The sequence below is a fragment of the Amia ocellicauda genome, chromosome 2 (assembly GCF_036373705.1).
Source record: "Amia ocellicauda isolate fAmiCal2 chromosome 2, fAmiCal2.hap1, whole genome shotgun sequence".
NCBI lineage: Eukaryota > Metazoa > Chordata > Actinopteri > Amiiformes > Amiidae > Amia > Amia ocellicauda.
This window is the reverse complement of record NC_089851.1, coordinates 30,916,133-30,936,363: the sequence shown is the minus strand read 5'-3', so window position 1 is coordinate 30,936,363 and position 20,231 is coordinate 30,916,133. Positions and strand designations below refer to the sequence as shown.

The window sequence follows — 20,231 nt, the reverse complement described above, 5'->3', positions numbered from 1 at the left end:
AAAGGGCTATTCATAAACTGTATATGGAAGGACAAACTAGTACCTTTTGACAGCATTTGTTTTCTTATTATCCTTTGACACAACACTGAAGCAGGAGTTTCTACTGGAGTTATTAATTATAAGCTACAAAGAGTTGTTCACAGTGTATGCTAAAGAATAACGATTAAAGCACCACTGATACAGGGTTTTATTATATTGAATATCTGTCTGAAATCCATTGTCAGGCCCTGAGAGAAATGTTAATGTTGTCCAATAAAATCAAATATTTAGATCAATTATGTAACCAAGAGAAGGAGGGGAACAAAAAGGCAGCAGACCTATAGGAAATTCATGTGGCATCCCTTCTGCACACAAGAGTGAGTGGCAAAATGTACTTATATAGAGGAATATGATGACATTTCATCCCCCTATATATGGAGGCCTTTTGCAGGGTCATAATATCACCAACTGTAGCTCAAACCTGCAGTGTTGGCAGGCATGGTAACAGAGCACTTTTGCCAGCGGTGAAGGCTGTTTTAACGATATTAATGATCGGTCTGAGGCAGCCACAAATCAGGGCTCTTGAACCTTGGGGGGAAATAACCCACGTTAAATTTGTAACACACTGAGCCATACACCGCCCTGATGCACATAATTAATTGAGTAACAGGGGTTACTAAGAGGTTTTACAGCATGCAATTAGGTATGGAGGCAATGCACAAGCTGGGGGAAAAAAAATAAAACTGGTAACACATTAATTAACTTCAGACTATTTTGCACAAGCCCAAATCCACTGTTCCAATTAGGATTTGGAGTGTTGTAAATGGCTAATTAATAAAAGCTCATACACAGACCAATTGTTGGTGAGATGGTGATAATTTGTTTCTTTTACTGGCATAGCTGCAGTCCCGTCCGAAAACCCCTCTGTGGCATTACAGAAGTTCAGACCAAACAACTTCTGCAATTTAACCTTCACACTCCCAGTGGAAATTTCCATACAAACTTTAAAAATACAACAAAAAAAAGCCAGTTAATTTCACTCATCTGTCTCTCTCTCTGACTATATTTAATTTTGTCCTTTTTAATGTTTTTTTTTTATTTTATGATCGTAAAGGCTGTACGTTTTATTTTAATTCGGTTTAACAAGGCATTATGATGGCATTATGATCAAGACCTGTTTTATAATAGTTACAACCATATGTTGGGGTTTCATGTTGACAGTCTCTGCTCATAAAACTGCAGGGTTCTGCAGACATGCGTAATGCCAGTCACTTTATGAATAAGTGTTTCCTCAATAGTTACTCAATTGAATTTGTGGATGTTTTTCATTTTGGTTTGTCTGTTTGTTTGTGTTTCTAGGACACACACATATATATACGAAGAATTGTCCCAAGGCACATTGTAGTATTGCCACATCATGTTTTAACACCAATTTTTCAACTGAAATATTTGAGTCCCTAAGATAAATGAGATTTCAAACATATAACTGAAAAAATATAGTTTAATAAACAACATTTACGATAGTAAATACATTAGAGAATTACATTGTCAATCTTTTTTGTGTGACTATATACATCCACACACACATAAACACATATGAGCTCTAAATGCTTCTTTTTTGTTTTTGTCTCTTATTCATTTCAAATACAATCTTTACAATCATGCACTCATTGCACATTGTGCAACTATTTTTTTCTCCATACCAAAACTAAAATGAATAAATGTCTTATTTAAAAGATATACCTGTTAGGAATAAGTTACAATGCCACTACTTGTTTTCAGTCTGTCGTGTTTGAACTAGTTATATGAAAATCAATTTAGATGCTGATACTGAACAGATAAGATGTTAAGAGCTGCCACTGTTAAATATTACAGCAAGAAGTTGTCATGGAGACCAGGGTCATCAACACACAGATTACACATGCATATGGAACTATGATTATTCAAGACCTGCACTTCCTTAAGCCTACCTGTCATTAGTCCACCGGGGAACGATACAGTTTAGCAAAGGATGCCACAATATAGAGCTATTGTCATAGGGGGTTGTATAGCCCCCTGTGTCTCTTTGCTCATGTGTAGAGTGTATAGAACATTGAAGAAGTAAGTGTTTATTAAAATGAACAATTGAGAAAAAAACTGGTACTTCATTCTTTAGAATCCTTTAGTTGTCAGAATGTAAAACAGGGATTAAGAATACTGACAGGTTTTCAAAAAGGTTCTGAAATCCCAACACCATGTTTTGCAAGCTTATATTGTGTTCCTTTATGGATGGTATTTTTAAAATGAGACTGGGGGAGCTGTTATTTAAAATAAATGAGAGCAGTCTTATCCTACTCCTAACTGAAACAATAAATGAACTATAAGCTTGTTCTGGGGAATTATTTTAATTGAACTGAATGCTGGTTGATTTTGTTGGGCTATTTTTGTGAAGAAACATCTTGCTTAAAAATGTGTTAACCATGTACTCATGTAACCATGAATGAGAACCCACAAATAAAATAAATATGCACAATATTTAAAATATATATTTTAAAAATAAATATTGTTATAATAAAACCGTATGGTAGTTTTCCTTTTTAGACGTACCGGCTTGATTTCACATTCTTACACAAAGTGACAGAGCCTGGCTTATTGTCTCAGTGATTCTCAAGTTTAAGTAAACAAACAAGACAACTGGCATAACCTTCAGCTACCAACTGAAACTTAAAACCCTTTCCCACGAGTATTCAGGTACAAGTGCAGTCGAAATGCTACTTGTCCATCTCCAAGAACCTTACTTACCTGCCTTGTTTCCTGACAAGACAAGAGAGGGGGTAGGGGGAAACCTCTACCGGATGTCTTTAGCACTGCTAACACGGGTATTTCATTCATTCAGATTCTTAGTTTCCATGTCAACGAAGCAACACAAATACAGGTGTGGAGATTGCAATGTATCCAAATGCAATTTTATAAAACCGATGTTGCAGTTTTCCCATTCAAAGGAGCTTGACAGGGTGTCAAAAGGTGAGCAGCGTTGTGCTGAGAGATGCATTACCCCTGCATGTTGAAGTGATTTACAATGAAAACGATCATCACTGACACACGACATTCAACCCCCTTGGTTCTGTTATGATGTCTTCATACTTTGAATTTTGAACAAGGATAACAAGTATACACCAACATACTATTATTAAACAAATCATTTTAGGTAATGATAGATCTTTAGCATATACACAGTAACACATGACTTTTAAATTAGAAAAGTGATTGCTATTCTTATATTGTAATAATAATAATGATAATACATAAAATCTATTCTTGATCTACACTTAATTTAATACAAAGTAACTCAGTGATTTATTCAGTGTATTGAACAATGGTCATTAAACGTTGATCTTTTTAGAATTAGTGGAACAATGATTCATTAAACTGAATTAAGACAAGGGGTGTGAAAAGCCAATTAATTGTACATTCCCACTTTTAAGCACCATCCTTAGATCTGGAATGATATCATCAAAGAGACCAAAGAAGTGGTTTCAAAACGCCCCAATGTGGGTGTATATCAGCTGAAGGCCTCTGGAGACAATTCTTGCGTACAGCCTCACCTCATACCACAGTATCGATGACATACTGTAAGAAGCCTCCAGATGAACTAACTCTCACTCAGTCTAAACAAACAAACACATAACAAAATCCTGAAATTCATGCTCAATAAAAGAAAAACACCTTGACATCACATATGCTAACTGTCCTTTTGTTAAGCTGTAGGCTAATTATTATATCATTGAGGGAAATGTTTGGGCCTTTGTCGCCACATGCCTGTCTAGCTGGTGTGTAGGCAGAGGAGTCCATTCTCTCCCATTACCAATCTCAAAACCCAGTTTAGCTCATCACCACAAACTGACAGCACAAAGAGCTTCTATGAAAGAACAAGTAATTCCGGTGCTCGCCTCCCGTTGGCTGAGAGCCTGTGATGTCTTTTCTCAGATTGGAAATAGATCCTCTTCATGAGGTGGATCAGATGAGTTGCAAAACATAGTAGCTCTATGTAATGAGCTATAATCCAGCCATGAGCACTATTTTCCTTAATAACTAACTTAAGAACTTTGATAAAGCTTTAGTTTACATTACTGTTTATGTATCTGCTTTATAAGCTGGTAAGTAGGGATTGGTTGAGAAAAAATGCTGAGAAACAAAAACGTAATCAAGGTGGCTGGAACAAATGTTCATTGCGCTTCTGTAAAGCCCAGTCTAGAACATTCAACTTGTTTGCTGTTAATAATAATAATAATAATAATAATAATAATAATAATAATAATAATAATAATTTCTTTCTTAGCAGACACCCCTGTCCAGGGTGACTTACATGTTTGCTGTTAAATTAATTACCTCTGGATAAAAATATATGAATACATAATCATGAAACTGATACTCCTTCACTGAAATTGAGGACAGAAGAGATTTAACAAGGTAAAAAGGTGGTATGAGACTATCATTGACATCGTATTAAAAACTTACATTTCATTTTTCGTGGAGGATTTAATTACATAAATAAATAGTAGCTGTAGTATTAGCAGTAGTGCAGAAGTGTATGGTTCTACTTTGTTATAGATATAGATTCTTACTATTACAATAAACAGCAGGTGTTCAAATAAGTGGTTAAAAATGTCGTTATTATGTAAAGCAATAAAGGTCATGCATACCTATTATGCTGGTATGTATAGTGGCAAAAGCTGTTATTTATATATATATATATATATATGATGTCATACTGTGACATGGCATTGTAATAGATGGTCCACAATTCTACACTATTGATTGTGCTGGATTTGTCCAGTGAATTTTTAGGCCTCTTTGTTTAAAAAAAAAAAAAAAAGTGTCTAACAACACTAAGAACATAAAAAATTGCCCCATATGATGTGCTTTCTCTTCCTCCACTGCATGCACAGCACAGCTACAGGTTTCCAAACTGCATTAGGTCAGGAGAAATCTTGCCGTTTACGGTCACTCTATAAGACCTCTACTGTTTCTCTGATAGCTAGCATGATGGTACACTGCACACCCTTTGGGAGCACTAAAGGAATGACATCATGCAGTTTCCTGCCATATGGGGGCGTTTGTGTTTGGTGGCTGGTCCCGCCCTGTTGTTAAGACCATGATGTCATACTACTAGAACACCACCACTACTACCCCACCCCCCACTTGCCAATTACTCCACAGTACACGACCAGCAACAGACAGGTAATTCATCCCGACCAAAGACCCCAGGTGGATTTTAAGACATCAGTCTTTCATAAACCTAAGCTAAAATTGTGCCCAGACATGCATATCAGAGATAAAGTACTTTGCAATAGACATTTTGAGCATTTACAGCTTGGTTTTTACACTCCAGTAATTTCTTTTATCCTCATATTGTGACATGTACTATTATCGAGAGTGTTGACTGCCCTGTAGCCATAATTGCTCTTAAGATTTCACAGTAAGAGGGCAAGCTCTAGCGTATATAATGGCATTACCAATACCTTACAGACCATTTTGCCTGAGGCTCAGGGACTTTTCACTCATTAAAATGGACTGAAGGAAATCATAACACCTGGAAACGTCCTCTTCCGAGCCAACAGAAGATGTTACTTTTGTGTAACTGCATAAAATAGAAGGCTTGCCTTGGTTAGGTTTCCTGAAAAGGAGACCTAACAAATAAAAAGATCACCAGTGCTATATGTATAGTCTTTAAAAATATTACAAATCATGTGTATTAAAAAAAAAAAAAAAAAAACTCCTTATATATGTAAATTGGGAGCATGATAATTTTACTTGTAACAATAGTTATAATAAAGGTGACCAGCTTGAATGTCCATAGAAACAAACAATGAGTATTCCTTTGCCTGCTCCCACTCCTCCAAAATGAAAAGAATTAGAAAAGACAGAAACCCAAGAACTACAATAATGAAGATTTATTTAACAGATTTCCAAACCAAGCATGGCATTTACTCATTGCTTATAAAGATCCCCTTTGCTCAAATCCCCCTCATTACACAGTGACTAATAAGTAATTATTTAACCACAGCTTTCTGTTTGCATCATATCTGACGATTCTTGACTTTTTCCACACAAGCAAGACAGACTGCTGTCCCATCCAGCTATGAGACATTTGATCTGGTCAGGCAAAGTTCTTCGAAAACATGTTGGATTCACAATTCACTATCTAGAAGACTGATCAATCCCCCCCTTATCCATCAGAAGAGATATTATACCTTATGAACTCCATAAGTTGTCTAGTTAAACCCATATGTGCTTTAATTGGGTTAAACCAGCATTTTCAACCTTTCATACCTCAGGGCACTCTTGTTTTTTGAGTACAATGGTAATTGCCCAAAAAGGCTTTTGAAGTCGACAAACAGTTTTGTTGGATGTGCTGAGCTGCTGAAATGATACATGATCTATACAACACTTAAAACCAAAAAGATCAATGCATATCCATGAAGAAATTAGACAATTTGGCATGAGACCAAAACATGGAAAATAATATCATGGGTTTTAGATTACTGACAATAAAGCATTTCTCCTTTTAAAAGAGCAGCTACGAATGATGTTTTATGAAAACTAAAATCCTCCTTGGAAAATCGGAGCGATGAAGACAGTGTAGGTGGGGTTTTCATGGGTGGTTATTTATACATAGTATATATAGCTTATTTAGGAGACAACTTTGAGAAAATCAGGTTTGGGGATGAGAGAAACATCCACAGTGAAGGATTTGTATGTGTGAGAATAACCTACAATGTGGAAAACACACCCATTTCATGAAAAAAAAAAACACGTTTGGAGTTCATGGTTATTGTATAGTACTGTGGGGTTGTGAGCAATATAGGAAGCAATCAAAGTTACTAACATATATTTGGAGTGACAAGCAACGTTGCAAATGCTGAAGTTAAGCTTATCTGCACACTATTATTTAGCTAAAGACTCACTATAAATAGCTGGTTCAGTTGTTCACACTGTGTTTACAGTTGATTGCTGCTATATTATGCTCAATTATGGCTATAATAAGTCGAATTACAATGACTTCCTAGTATAGCCACTTTTATTGTCTTCTTCCTAGCAGAACAGTGTTTTGCTACACGCGAAGAGCTCTTGGAAAAGTGAGCATGTTGATGTTAAAGCTGTGTGTGTTTATTTTCTTGACTAATCATCATTTACTGGCAATATTTATTGTTCACTACTTTGTTTCTGAGATGAGTGGCAATGGCTTTGAACTTGGGCAGCCACCAAATATCTGCCTTGGTTTCTTGTATGTATATAGAATATTTATATAGAGAGAGTGCTACAGCATTTTATGAGTGAGAACTCAGGAACCATGAGAGTATTTTCAACCTCTCTGTCCATCAATAATTAAGGTCTGTAGCCACTGATTTGAAAAGGCTGATGCAGCAAAATCATCGCATGGCTTGATGTGTGCGATTTCACTTTGGGTGTATAATCAACGCAAACATCTGTGCTTGGCCTCATCATTACTGCTCACCACCAACACATGGGACTCTTGCCAAGTGCAATGGCATTTTAACTCATTAACTGGAAAAAAAAGCCAACCAGCACTGAATAAGGGAACTTCAATTTGACAAAGAAATGTCAAATAAAACACCAAAACATAACATGCTTATGATATATGTTGTGGGCCTTTTTAAACATAGATTTCCCTGTCAAAATAAGATTCGTAACCAGGCAAATGCAAAACTCGAGGACAGCTTTCTGCTTCTTACTCTCATCCGAGTCCAGTCTGCAAATGACAGACACAGTTTTGTGGTAAGCCACTGATACCAATAGGCATTTTCATAACCTAAATTTGGTTGAATATATACATTCCATAGATTTGGGGACATTTTTTAATTGAGTGCTATATATGTTTTTGGAAACCATAAAAAACCAACACTCCATGTTTGAGATGGATAGAGTGGCAAGGGGCTCCAGAGTGGCTCATCTATTAAAATCCATAAGGCAATGTCTTGGATCTGAAGTATTGGAGACTGGATGTACTGATTCTGGTGGCACCACAAAACTGTTCAAATGAGGATCCTGGATTGGCCAAGCCACAGGCTGTACGAGCAGGAACTGTGCCTGTCCCGCAGAAGACATTCATTACACACATCGATTTGTATTACACTTTTATTTTGTAAGTCGCCCTGGATAAGGGCGTCTGCTAATAAATAAATAATAATAATATTAATAAGCCACACAACACTAACAGAACCTGTTCCCATGATTTTTCTTTAGACAGTGCAAGGGTGTACTGAGGATTTGGGCTGAATCCCATTGATATATTCACATGGAGGTGAAAAGGGGACCATAACTAATGCTTTTAATGTATAAAAAACAAAAAACTAAATGTTTATCCACATTTTACAAATAATTTCAATACCATCATTTCGGTCATGACCAGTTTGTCAATGTTATTTTTAAAAGGTTTTCAACCTTTAATTGTTTTGAAGCAGTACATTTCCAAAAGGAAAAAAATGTATTTGCCGGTATTCTGTAAATTCAGCTGAAAAAAAAATAGCCATGTATATATTTTTTTTAGTTTTGCTCAGTACCACCAGATGAATATGGGTCATTCTCTGCAATTGGTGAGAAACAAACTTAAATAATTATTATTTTAAATACTGTTGAAATCTCATTACCATGATGTGTTTTTTTTTGCGCTATTTAGCGCTATTTTTTTAGCGTTCTCAGTCAATTCTTAAATCATTAATATATACATTTCACTGATATAAATTATGCATCTTGATAAGATAATTTACATAAATCTATGGTTTGTAAAAGTACACTTTAAAAAGTACTAAAAATATTTTTCTAATTACTGTTACAATTGTTCATGTTCCCCCTGAGATTCCAGGAACTATTTAAATAAAGCTTAATGTACCCATGATGCATCAACAATAAAAGTAGTTTCTTGATGGACACAAGGTGAGCACATGTTTTGTTCTCATCCTTAAGAATAATTGTTTACCTTGGTATCTCCTGTGTTTTACAGTTGTTAATCTCATTACGGTAATATGTTAAATATAAGAAATTGGGATATAAAGAGATGTAACTGTTCCTAAGGTCTCATGGCCATAATTTCTCAAAATGTCTATGTCTAGATTTTATTTACAGAATTGATGAAAGTCTTCTCATTTCAAAGTAATATCTGACATCTACTACGGAAATGAGATGCCCAATTACAGTAATGATAACTATAATTTTCAATAAAATATATTTTATATATATTGTATTTTTCAGGTCAACAATTGGTGAACAATATGAAGCCGATGCATTGATCAGGGCTGGGAAGAGTTTTTTTTTTCTTTATCCCCGTTTAAAACTCACTAGAGGAAAAATATGTTACTGCAGAAATGACATAACGGATATCATTCCTGAAATTTTACCTACTATATCTTCAGCCAGACACTTCTGTATTATAACTGAAATATGGGTTAAGCATATATATATATACATACACACATATATATGTATATGTATATGTATATATATCATATTTTTTAAATGTATGTATTTATTCATGTATGTATTATTATAATTTTTATTTTTTAGCAAAGTTTCTATGTTATTTTGATATAGGTTACGGACGTTGAAATTACTGAACATTTTACAGGTTTGTAAAATGTTATTTTTATTTTTTTGTTTTAGATCAAAATATTTTCCCCCACAAAACATATAAACAAAAAAATATAGTTTTACAGTATTCCACTGTACTTAAATAAACAAAAATCTATTTACATTCAAGACATAAAATTGTATTAAGTTTTTTTTTTTATCTATTAAATTCATGACTAATTATGGAAATAATTTAGAAATAATTTGTTATAGATGAAATTACATTTTTGTATTGGTTGGTCACAAAAAATGTAAAAGAAAAACAAATACATGACTGAATGCATTTTAAATGTACCATTTTAATAAACTTCAGTATCTGTTCTAAGCACTTATACAGTTGTGGAGGAATATATATATATATATATATATATATATATATATATATATATATATATATGTGTTTTGGGGGTTTTATTGCATGAAAGAACCACTAGTAACAGACAAGATTTGGTGAGAATTACCCATATACACTTATATAGATGAATACATTATTTTCATGAGCTTACCACATATAATGTTATGAAGCACACTTTAAAAACATTGCTGTGTTCTACGGCAGTGGTTACACAACACTTTGCTGGCAAGAACACTAGGCAAGAGGTCCAGTGAGCCTGGCCACATGTTACATGGAGTACATCCCTTCCGTCCCACAAGGACAGACCCGTCACACTGGCTTAGACGCTCATTGCAGCCTTCTATTGTGATAATTTATGGTGGCTCCAGTACTCCTGAAGGGTGTAAAGTGCTCTAATAAATGGTTTAGGGTTTCCTTACCTCTTCTTGGGCTCTCATGGTTGAAAAGAATGCCATTGACGGCAAAAAGGTTGTAGGCCTCCCTAAAGTTCACCACAATCCAGTAGGCGTAAAGCTTGGCTGCGCCTGCGGGGGAAGGAGAAAGAAATTAAATATAAATAACACAGAGCAATGGCACCCATGTACAAAACAGAGACGCAATTAAGCCTGACTGTCAAAGCCTGCAGACTGATAATATTTCACAGGTAAGGAGATGTGCGCTTGATAACAGGAGGCCGACCAATTTGATAAAGGCTTAGTTTTCTGTACGGGAGGCTTCTTCACCGTGTTTTCTTAAGACTAATAAAGTAGTAAAGTATTACACCCATTACAATATGAATCCATTATTGAGGAGGCGAAGGGAGAACTTCAAATATGTCACACTAGGGACCTTTAATTAAAAAGCGAAGACACGTCAAAATAAAAAGAGCAAGAAACTCCTTTGTCATGCTGACTGCCAGTTAATGGAAACCCAATAATTCTGGCTCTGCCTGAGCACTTCATTACCTGCATGTGACACATTTCATACTTGGTCTGTGAGAAGAGAAGCTCTTAAAAGGCCTTTCATTTAGGCAACAAAGAATATGAAACCTTATCACTTTCTATTATATCTCCAACACGCATCAATCAACATGCTAGAATGGGATTAAACGCTCTATATTTGATATTAGAACGTTCAACACACTACTTTAAAAAAACTAAAACCTCATCAACAGTCAACAGTCTCATCGAACTAAAATGTATTCCTTTGGAAGGGAAATGGGCAATACATCATAGCAGACTAATGTGTCTGTGTGCTTGCTGTACAGAAATAGGATGTTCACCGTAAGGAGAGCGGGGGTAGAAAGGGGTGGTCTCCTTCTGAGGGATCTCCTGCACTTTGCCATAAAGCTCACTGGTGGAGGCTTGGTAAAACTTCACACTGGTGGTCAAGCCACAGGTCTTGATGGCATCCAGGAGGCGCAGTGTGCCGATTCCATCCACATCTGCCGTGTACTCTGCCAAGTCAAAGGAAATCTAAAAGCAAGACGACAAGAAAACAAAGGGTGATTAAATAATACATCCCATCACTGTAGAGAAAATTGTGGGGATGGAACAAAAAAAACAACATTTTGTATTGTTTGGGTTTTAAAACCATGCGTCTGCTTCTTCAAAAGTAAAGGTCCTGTAACTCGGTGAATAATTCAATGTGATTGGAGAGTCGTTTGTCTCCCTGGTTGCTCTCCATTGCACCTCCATATTTGTAGAAGAAACTCAAAACAACTTTTCTAGTGTCTAAGCAATAAGGTATACAAATAAAAGCTTAACCTGGCCTCTTTTTTTATTTAAGTAACCACTATATTTATCTGCTATGTAGTCTAGATCAGTGCATCTTAATGCTTTTCAAAACTGATGTGATATTAACAAAAAGAAATACAAATAGTGAAAAGACAAAGAAGGTCTCACACACCTCCATCGTGCACCGTACGTGTTAGAGCACTACTCAAATCCCCAACCAACCTGCCCCCCACCCCCCACCCCCCACCCCCCATAGCAAAGACAGACACACACACAAAAACACTGCAGCCCCTCATAGGACACAAAAGTTAGAGAACAGTTACAGATCACTACAGTATGTAATATGTACCCTTTTCATGTAAAATTGAAGTGTGAGAGATATAAAAGGCCAATAATTAAATTTGAATGGAGTATGGCTCATCACTTTCCTACAAGGGTAAACTAACCAATACAGTGAGCAAAATGCATCTCCTTACTATGGTAAGAAAATAAAAAGCATTGAAAACAGTGAAAGCTGAGTAAAAAGTAACTTTGTAAGTCATTTTCAGTAGAAATATTTCAACATGAACAGTTTAACCACTGCCAGACATCTAACCTAGACTCACACTAACTACAATGATATCAAAATCTGAAAAGCCTCCCGCCAAAATAATAAAATGTAAATAAATGACCTTTGAAACTCTAGAAAATTGCTCCTACCAGAAGGTATTTGTCAAAGCTACAGAATTATGGCCCAGGTCTACTACTTCACCCTAAACTGTAGGATGTGTGCAGTGATTTACTGCCTCACTTTAAACCTGACCTCAGGAGTAAGCGAGCGTTGGAAAAGACAATGAGGAAAAAGTAGCTCAAGCCTGGTAACACACAAGAGAAACAGATTAAACTAAAACCTATACTATAGCAAAACTATGTAACTATTTTTCCAAAATTACTTTTTCCTCTTTCTTTATTCGAAAAAATTGCACTGAATATAAAACGATGGAAATATCCCGAATAAAAAGATTGTGTGATGTACCTTTGCATGCAAAAAATGTTTTTACATACTTCACAACTAAACAAATAGACAGGGGTTCCTACATGTTACCAGAACATATATCTTTCCCAGCACTCTGAATCAAGCTATTCAAATTATTCAAATGCACTACAACCGTGGACATTGAAACTACACAAGGCAGAAAATTTGAGTGATATAGAATAACACAATCAGACAAATGGATCCACTATAAACCAGTATGGCATATTCAAATGAACTGAGGAGAGTAGCACTTTGGAGGTAATTGTTTCATATTAGGAGTCTATCAGCTTTCCAGGATTAACTACTGTTATTCTTGTCTTTGTTTATTATTGTTTGAATAATATTATGTTACTATTAAATATTACATTACCAAAGACCACGCCAAGCATAGCAATCCAAGTCATTCCAAGCATTCATCTGGCATTGTCTACATACCTAGTTTTGAACTTGGCTCCCTTTACCGCACCAGTGCAGTACCTAGCCTAGGTACCATTTCAAACTGATTTTTGTCTTGGTTTGTTTAATCTTTAATATCTGTGTTTAATCATGAATTGGCCAGTTTAAAAGGAACATCTCCAGATAGTTTTGACGGCTATTGCGCAAAACTTGAATGATGCATCAGAGCAATGTTCTTTTCCAGACCAACACTTCCATAGTAACTAATATCTCAAGAAAGATATCCACAGTTCCACACTTCTTGTGGAAAAACATGATTTTTTTAAGGGACATTCTTGTCCTCAAAAGAATAATCCACGAAAAATAAAAAAACATTTTTAAAAATAGTTATTTTTATTAAAATCCAATAGTAATGTATACGTAAATATTTATGCAAACCTTCATATTTTTCACCTTTCTGCGAGGAGAAATGTTCGCTGATGGTGCACAGGAAAATCAAATTTAAATGTCCAGTGCTCAGGGATGCAAAAAGTTAAAGCCTAATTCCACACATTCAAAATGATATTCAGTGGCACCATAAATTATAATGCGAGTATTTATTTTCACAATGACTGTAGTCATTTGATGATTTTTGCGGCAATTATTACCGTGAAAAAATGTTCATATACCATAAATATCCTTGCAGAGTCTAATGATTATAGTAACAATATCACAAACTTTATGTGCATGTATTTTGTACTATTTTTTTAAGAATCAAATACCTTTATTGATCATTCATTCATTTAATGAAGTGATGTTTAAAAATGGCTCTTTTTTATTTTTATTATTTACTATAATAGGTTCACTGATAGGACAAACAATCCTATCTGAACAACCGTTAAGAGCTCTGTTCCTCGTGTCCGCCCCTCGTCCCTCCTACTGCAGTAGAAGACTTCATTAATGGAATGCGCAGATAGGCCAGATAAAGCAGCGCAGGAGAAGAGGAGTGGGAGAGATAAAACTGTTCCCAGGAATCAGCACTGCCATAAAACTGTGTCAGAAAAATGTAACCCCCTCATTCTTTTTTCCCTTTTATTCTTTATCTTCCTGACCATTTATTATTAATTTGATGGGGTGGAGGAGACGTCGGGGCTCTGTGGTGCAAGCCATTCATCTTCCAGAAAAATCTTTTTCAAACCTACTGTTTAGAGTCTCTCCAGTCTCCAGGAGAGAGAGAGAGAGAGAGGGACAGAGACAGAGAGAGGAAAGGAGAGGAGGAATGAAAAGCCATAAGAAGTCTCTGTAGCCTTGGAGGAGATCAAAGGTTTCTTTCCTTAAACATTATGGCACCATAATGGTTTTGTCGAGTCAGAAAAGGCCTTGCAGCTTGAAATAATGTAACTTGAATGATTAGTGACATTGTAATACTTTGAACGTTTGCTTACAAAGGGAGATCCAGCTGGGCCAAAGGCTTTAAACTTGTTTGAAGGAAAAAAAAAAAAAAAAAGAATAAGGGGTCTCTGAGCCACTGGAGAGCATTAGTGAGGAGATGTAAAGAGATAGCCAATTCATTTTCCCCTTTATGTGTGCCCAGGGATAAGAGCACTACAAATAAAGTGTGGGAGGGATAGTCTATGTCTTATTTTTACTATGAGAAACCATCGTTGGGATAAAGATACAATTAGTCTTTCAATATAATTTAAATCATAATTACCACGTGCCAAACACAAACAATTTATGTATTCATTTCCAGAAAAAAGCAAAACACAGTTGGCTAATCCATTGAGTGTTCGAGTGTGTGTGTTTTGAGAGGTTGTTTTCCGGTAAATAGTTTGAAACAAGACATTGCAATATATGATTTAAGGGGGTTAGCCACAAAAACCCCTCAAGAACACTGTCTACTGCAACGTCCATGAAAGCAGACTGAACATGACAGCAATCGCCCCCTTATCCTAATCAGTAGTTCTCTTGGTTTTCCATTGTTAACACGGTTAACAAGAATGACTGGTCTTATTTGATTAAACGTGATTATCATCTTCTCTCTAAAGTTTAAGTCTCTATTTATAATCCTAAAAAGTGACTAATGACCCAATTGAGGAGGGGTGGTTTAGGGTTAACTAGTCCAGACACAGTGGCTGGTAAAAGGCCCAAGTGTACTGAGCAAACCCACACAGAACTAGTCATCCATTTAAGTTCCCCCCTTCCCTAAGGAAAACAGACCTTTCTACAAGATTTACAACAGTCCCTGCCCAAGAGACCAATGAAAAAGGTATGACAAATTGGCAATGTTAAGGACACAAATAACTTTCTATAAAGGGACATAGAATGAGCTAACAGCTGACTTACATAAACTGATTTTTTTTTTTTACTCACCGAATCACTTATTTATTTATATCTAGGTCTGCCTCTAAATTGCACGGACACACATACACACACACACACACACACACACACACACAACAGCTGTTTTAGAGCACATCCTTACAACACAGTTATATAGGTTGCATAGGTGAACACATTATGATTCACTTTATTCAAACATGGACCATTATTATGAACTATCATAATATAACTATTAGTTGTTAGAAATATAGGTGTGCGTGTTATTTATTTACTTAAGTATTTTGATTTTACAAATGTGGTTCATATAGGTCATAATATTGAAATGAATGTATTTAGATATTTTATTTACAAGAAAAGTCAATTTAGTCTATAGAAATACAGCGAGCTTCAATTTAGAAATGTTAACCGCTCTGTAAAAACAATGCTTTCGATTCTCACACAAATCCTGAGCACATCTGTGATCTCTGTAGAATTTAATTGTATCATTGTTGTTGTTTTGAATTATTCTTACACTCTTAATCCCTAACATCTAACCCCTGCTGTATATTGCTTATAAGGGTATATAAACAAGTGCTATCTTAGCTATAACGAAAAAAGCTCACAGGACAAGTTTGATAAATGAAAACAAATAAACTATACACTTCTATGAATTTTGCAATGCATTTTAATTCACTGTAGATTACATTACACTGAACCAAAAATGTAAACGTAATACTGGAGACACATGCATGATGTTTTAGTTGACATTTTCCTCAGCCTCCCATAAAGGATCCCATTTGACAAACACCTAACCCTTAAAGCTGTGAGAAATCTTACTGTGCTTCTCACTATTGGGAATTAGAGCTAGACATACATTTAAGTATTAAGTGTTTCTATGATATAGGCCTGAAGAAAAATTGAGCTCCTCTACCCTGCGGAAGTGCAATATTCTGAAGATACAAAGCTTGGATTTGCCACATGAGTGCTGAGATAAAACCAATACTCAGGTGCAAAAATGCAGCATTTATGACAGAATTTATGCATTTCCACATATACATTCCACACAAGTACGTGTAGGTGCCAGGTGTCTCTAACAGTGAGTAATATAAGTGGATGTCTATTCATTGCCATGCGGCACATTTCAGAGCGTGCTTCTGCTAATGGACATATTCTAGGGACGTGTCAGAAAAGAACACTCCATCACTTTTAAAGGCATCAAATATATACATTTCAAAATAAAGGGGAATTCTTAAAATGTGGAGTACATTCCATTAAAGAAAGTCAGATATTTAGTACCTTATGAACATGATCTAGTGCTGTTTAAGTATTCTGCACTGGCCTAAGATCAAAATGGTTAAGGGGATGGAATGATCCGATTTGTGATCAACAAGTTACAACCAGCAGAAATGCATAGTAATTAGCAAGACAAAAAAAGGAAAAGCAGCGATTAGTATGGCTAAACTGGCACTGCTCGATTGATCTCAAATCAAAACGATTTATTTGTCTGTATGCTTAAATAAAAAGTCAGTAAATAGACACCGCTTACTACTTAAAATGATTATGCTGTGCAAGATTCACCCCAACACATATCAGACCACAAAACCTGACTCTTGAAACCCAAGCTCAGCAACAGAGTATATTGCATAGCCACTGTCCAAGTACAAGTCCATCACTACATGTTTTTTCTTTTTAATAATAACAATAATAATAACAACAACAACAATAATAATAATAATTAATAATAATAATAATAATAATACTTTGTTGAAGGTATGTAGGAAGAATAAAAAGGCACAGAGGGGGTTAAAAACAGCTGAGTGGCTGGATCCAGTACGGCTTGACAAGTTAAATCAAACAAATTGCTCTAATACTTACATTCTTTGTAATTATGTAACTATTGTTATTTCACTAACAGTGCTGAAGTATTAAAAGGCTGGATTCAAAGCCTGAGGCATTTAGGTCAAGTTCTGGCAGATATTGTTCCTCACTTTGTTGCCTGGGAAAGGTGCCAAGTTTTGTCATTATTAGGGGTTTGCCGGCAAGTATATATAAACAAAAAAAATGAAAAGATGTTACATGTATACGTGCACAAATATATTTATATTTCGATGGTTGAATGGAAATTCAAGTTTTCCATTTTCATAAGGAAAATCATGGACATCAGGTCAATCATGAAAATGGCAACAAAAGGTACAGATCCACTGCAGGGTATATATACATCTATAGGTTCTGTAAAATAAAAGTCAGTTACCACTCTCAAAGAATCTTCAGAGGTTTTATTATTACAAATTTCAATGAAGAAAATTACGGCTTTCACTTATTATTACACACATGGCAAGAAGAACAGATCAGAGATGCATGATGGAAGTTAAGGAAAGGATACAAAGAGAAAATGATGATCGCATAGAAGATGACTGGATGCAATCTGCATCTCAACTGGAGTGACGCAGTCAGCGAGGCAGTGCAGAAGAAAAACAGCGGACAAGTCATGGGGAGACCTTCGTCCAGCAGTGGATGGTGCTGAATTTATATACGTATTATTTATCTTTTTTGTTTTTCTTTGCTTTGTCTGCAGTGACTTTGCATGCGAGGCACATATCAGAAAGACAGCAGCTATCTGTTTATATGTTTCACAATCCTTTCTTGGCACTGCATTCCTCCTACAGAGTTTAATCTCATTTAGGAGAGTATCTAAATCATGACTAAGACTGACTGTGTCATACTTTCTCAAATGTATTGTGTTTATTTATATAGTATCACCAATTTCCAAAAAGATAAAGAATTCTGAAGAGAATTTGCCTCACCCCCATTCACAAATACGTATTTATCCCATTAGATAAACTCCAATAAAATCTAATTATACTTTGTTTGTTTTGTTTTTCATATTCAGTCAGTCTGCTAGTGGCTAAAATAATACAAAAATAAAAAATAAAAACAGGATGATTTTGAAGACTACAGCAGCAGCTGCAGGGCTTAGAAATGTGTTACATTTTAAAATGGAGTAATAGGTTTATCACTCATCATTACAACAGAAAGGATGGTTGGAAGGTTTTGTTGATCTGCTATTCACCTGCAGCCAGTTTTAAAGTTGCACTGGTGTCTGCAGTCCTGCGCAGCTCTCTGCAATGGCTGCTCCTTCATGTCACGCAGAACGCCTCACAGAAAATGTCTGCTCAACAATACAGTGCCGATCTGTGCTAAAACAATGCGACACTATTCACAGGAACATCAAACTGTGAAACAAAACACAGCTGGACCGTATTCATTATAAAAGCCTACAGTGGCCTTCACATTAGAGATAGAGCACACTGGAGCAACAAATCACATACCTTTTTGAGGTTTTTAAGAGAGTACATACGCCACGCACATATTCTCACTGAATCAATAAACCATGTTGCAGTGCAGTCCACAGACGCCGTATGATTGTAGAACTGTGGAAAATACTAGCTGTCTGTCATGACAGAACTAACTGAAAAATGCATCAAAGGTACAAATGAAAATTAATTATCTCAAACGATACAAATCTACTGATCTGATCTGTAAAACTATTGGCTATTTATGTGTATATGTATGTATTATGTATTTATTGGGTTCTCTGCTAAACATCCCAGAAACCTTACATTAAATCAGAATGTTTATAGACATAATGTTAAACTTCTCACTGAAAATACTGACAGAAAGTGACTGACTGTGAAGACTGTGAATTGTCCCCCTCATATAAACACAGCATTGTTATACATTTGGAAACCTGTGGATGGACACTTGGACAAGAGGCCAAAAAAATTAAAAACTGAAGTGTCATCTCATATATTTTAAGTGGAGGATTCCTCCAGGTGTGAGGCAATGTGACAGGACAGTGGGTATCCTTATGCAGGTTTGTAATAGATCATTGTAGTATCATTGCAGTATAGTGTATTAAAGAACAGTGTATGAACGATTGGGGCATAGTTAATCACCACAAAACGATGGTAGAGCACTACAAATAGTTGTGCATGTGCAATAAAAGACGATACATGTACAAACTACCCTGCAAGCGTGCTGTGGTCAAGTGTGAAGGGGAACGTTACAGCTGCCTGTGTTTTCCGTATCTGGAGATAATTTCGGTTTCCAGTAATACCTTTCTCGACTCTTTCATATGAACTATAAATAAACTGCATATTTAAAAATAAATAAATACTTTTTAAAATAAGAAAAGGAACAGGCCTTTTTTTGCCTCAGAATAGCCTCTTCTCCCAGCTTTCATGTATTCGGAAACTAAGAACAATTACATTGTTACATTGTTACATTTCCTTTTCCCTGCTGTGAAAGCTGGTCTCTCTTTATAATGAGGTCAGATACAGTAGTTTTATGTCTGTCGCTGGTTAACGCCGAACCGTACGAGTAAATTGACATAGAAACCTGTTTCATGTAAAAATGCATATCTGTCTGAAAGAAATGGATTTTGTTCATAAGCAGATTAGAAAAATACTTTACAATCCAAACTCCAGAGTAATGCAATTTACTGTGCTTTTACCATTTGTATACCTCAGTAAATGATTAGGAAGCATGTAGAATTAATTACAAATAGTTATGATTTATATTCGAAGACTTGTTGACCAGTATGGAAGAGAGTAGGCTTTTTGCTATCTCACAAAAGCTAACGTCTGTTGAGAGTGTCTTTCTGTGATGGATTCTGTATTATATCAATTAAAATATTCATCCCAAAGTTAACTCTACTCCTCTTGCAAGTCGAAAACATTCCACTTTATTGCAAGCACTTAGCTTTACTGTTGTAGAGCTGTATATCTGTCTGAGTGCCAATACAATAGTCAACAAGAGCCATGAACACTGCATAAATTATCAA

General features: G+C 35.6%; 1 protein-coding gene across 2 annotated transcripts in view; it reads right to left on the bottom strand.

Annotated features, from left to right (window-relative positions):
* Positions 1–20,231, bottom strand: part of gmds (GDP-mannose 4,6-dehydratase) — a 273,322-nt gene that overhangs the window by 146,359 nt on the left and 106,732 nt on the right. For both annotated transcript variants that reach the window (XM_066722692.1, XM_066722700.1), the window contains 2 exons: positions 11,223–11,415; positions 10,381–10,485 (listed from right to left, as the gene is read on the bottom strand). In XM_066722692.1, the coding sequence (XP_066578789.1) occupies positions 10,381–10,485; positions 11,223–11,415 (298 nt within the window). The remainder of the gene's footprint in view (positions 1–10,380; positions 10,486–11,222; positions 11,416–20,231) is intronic.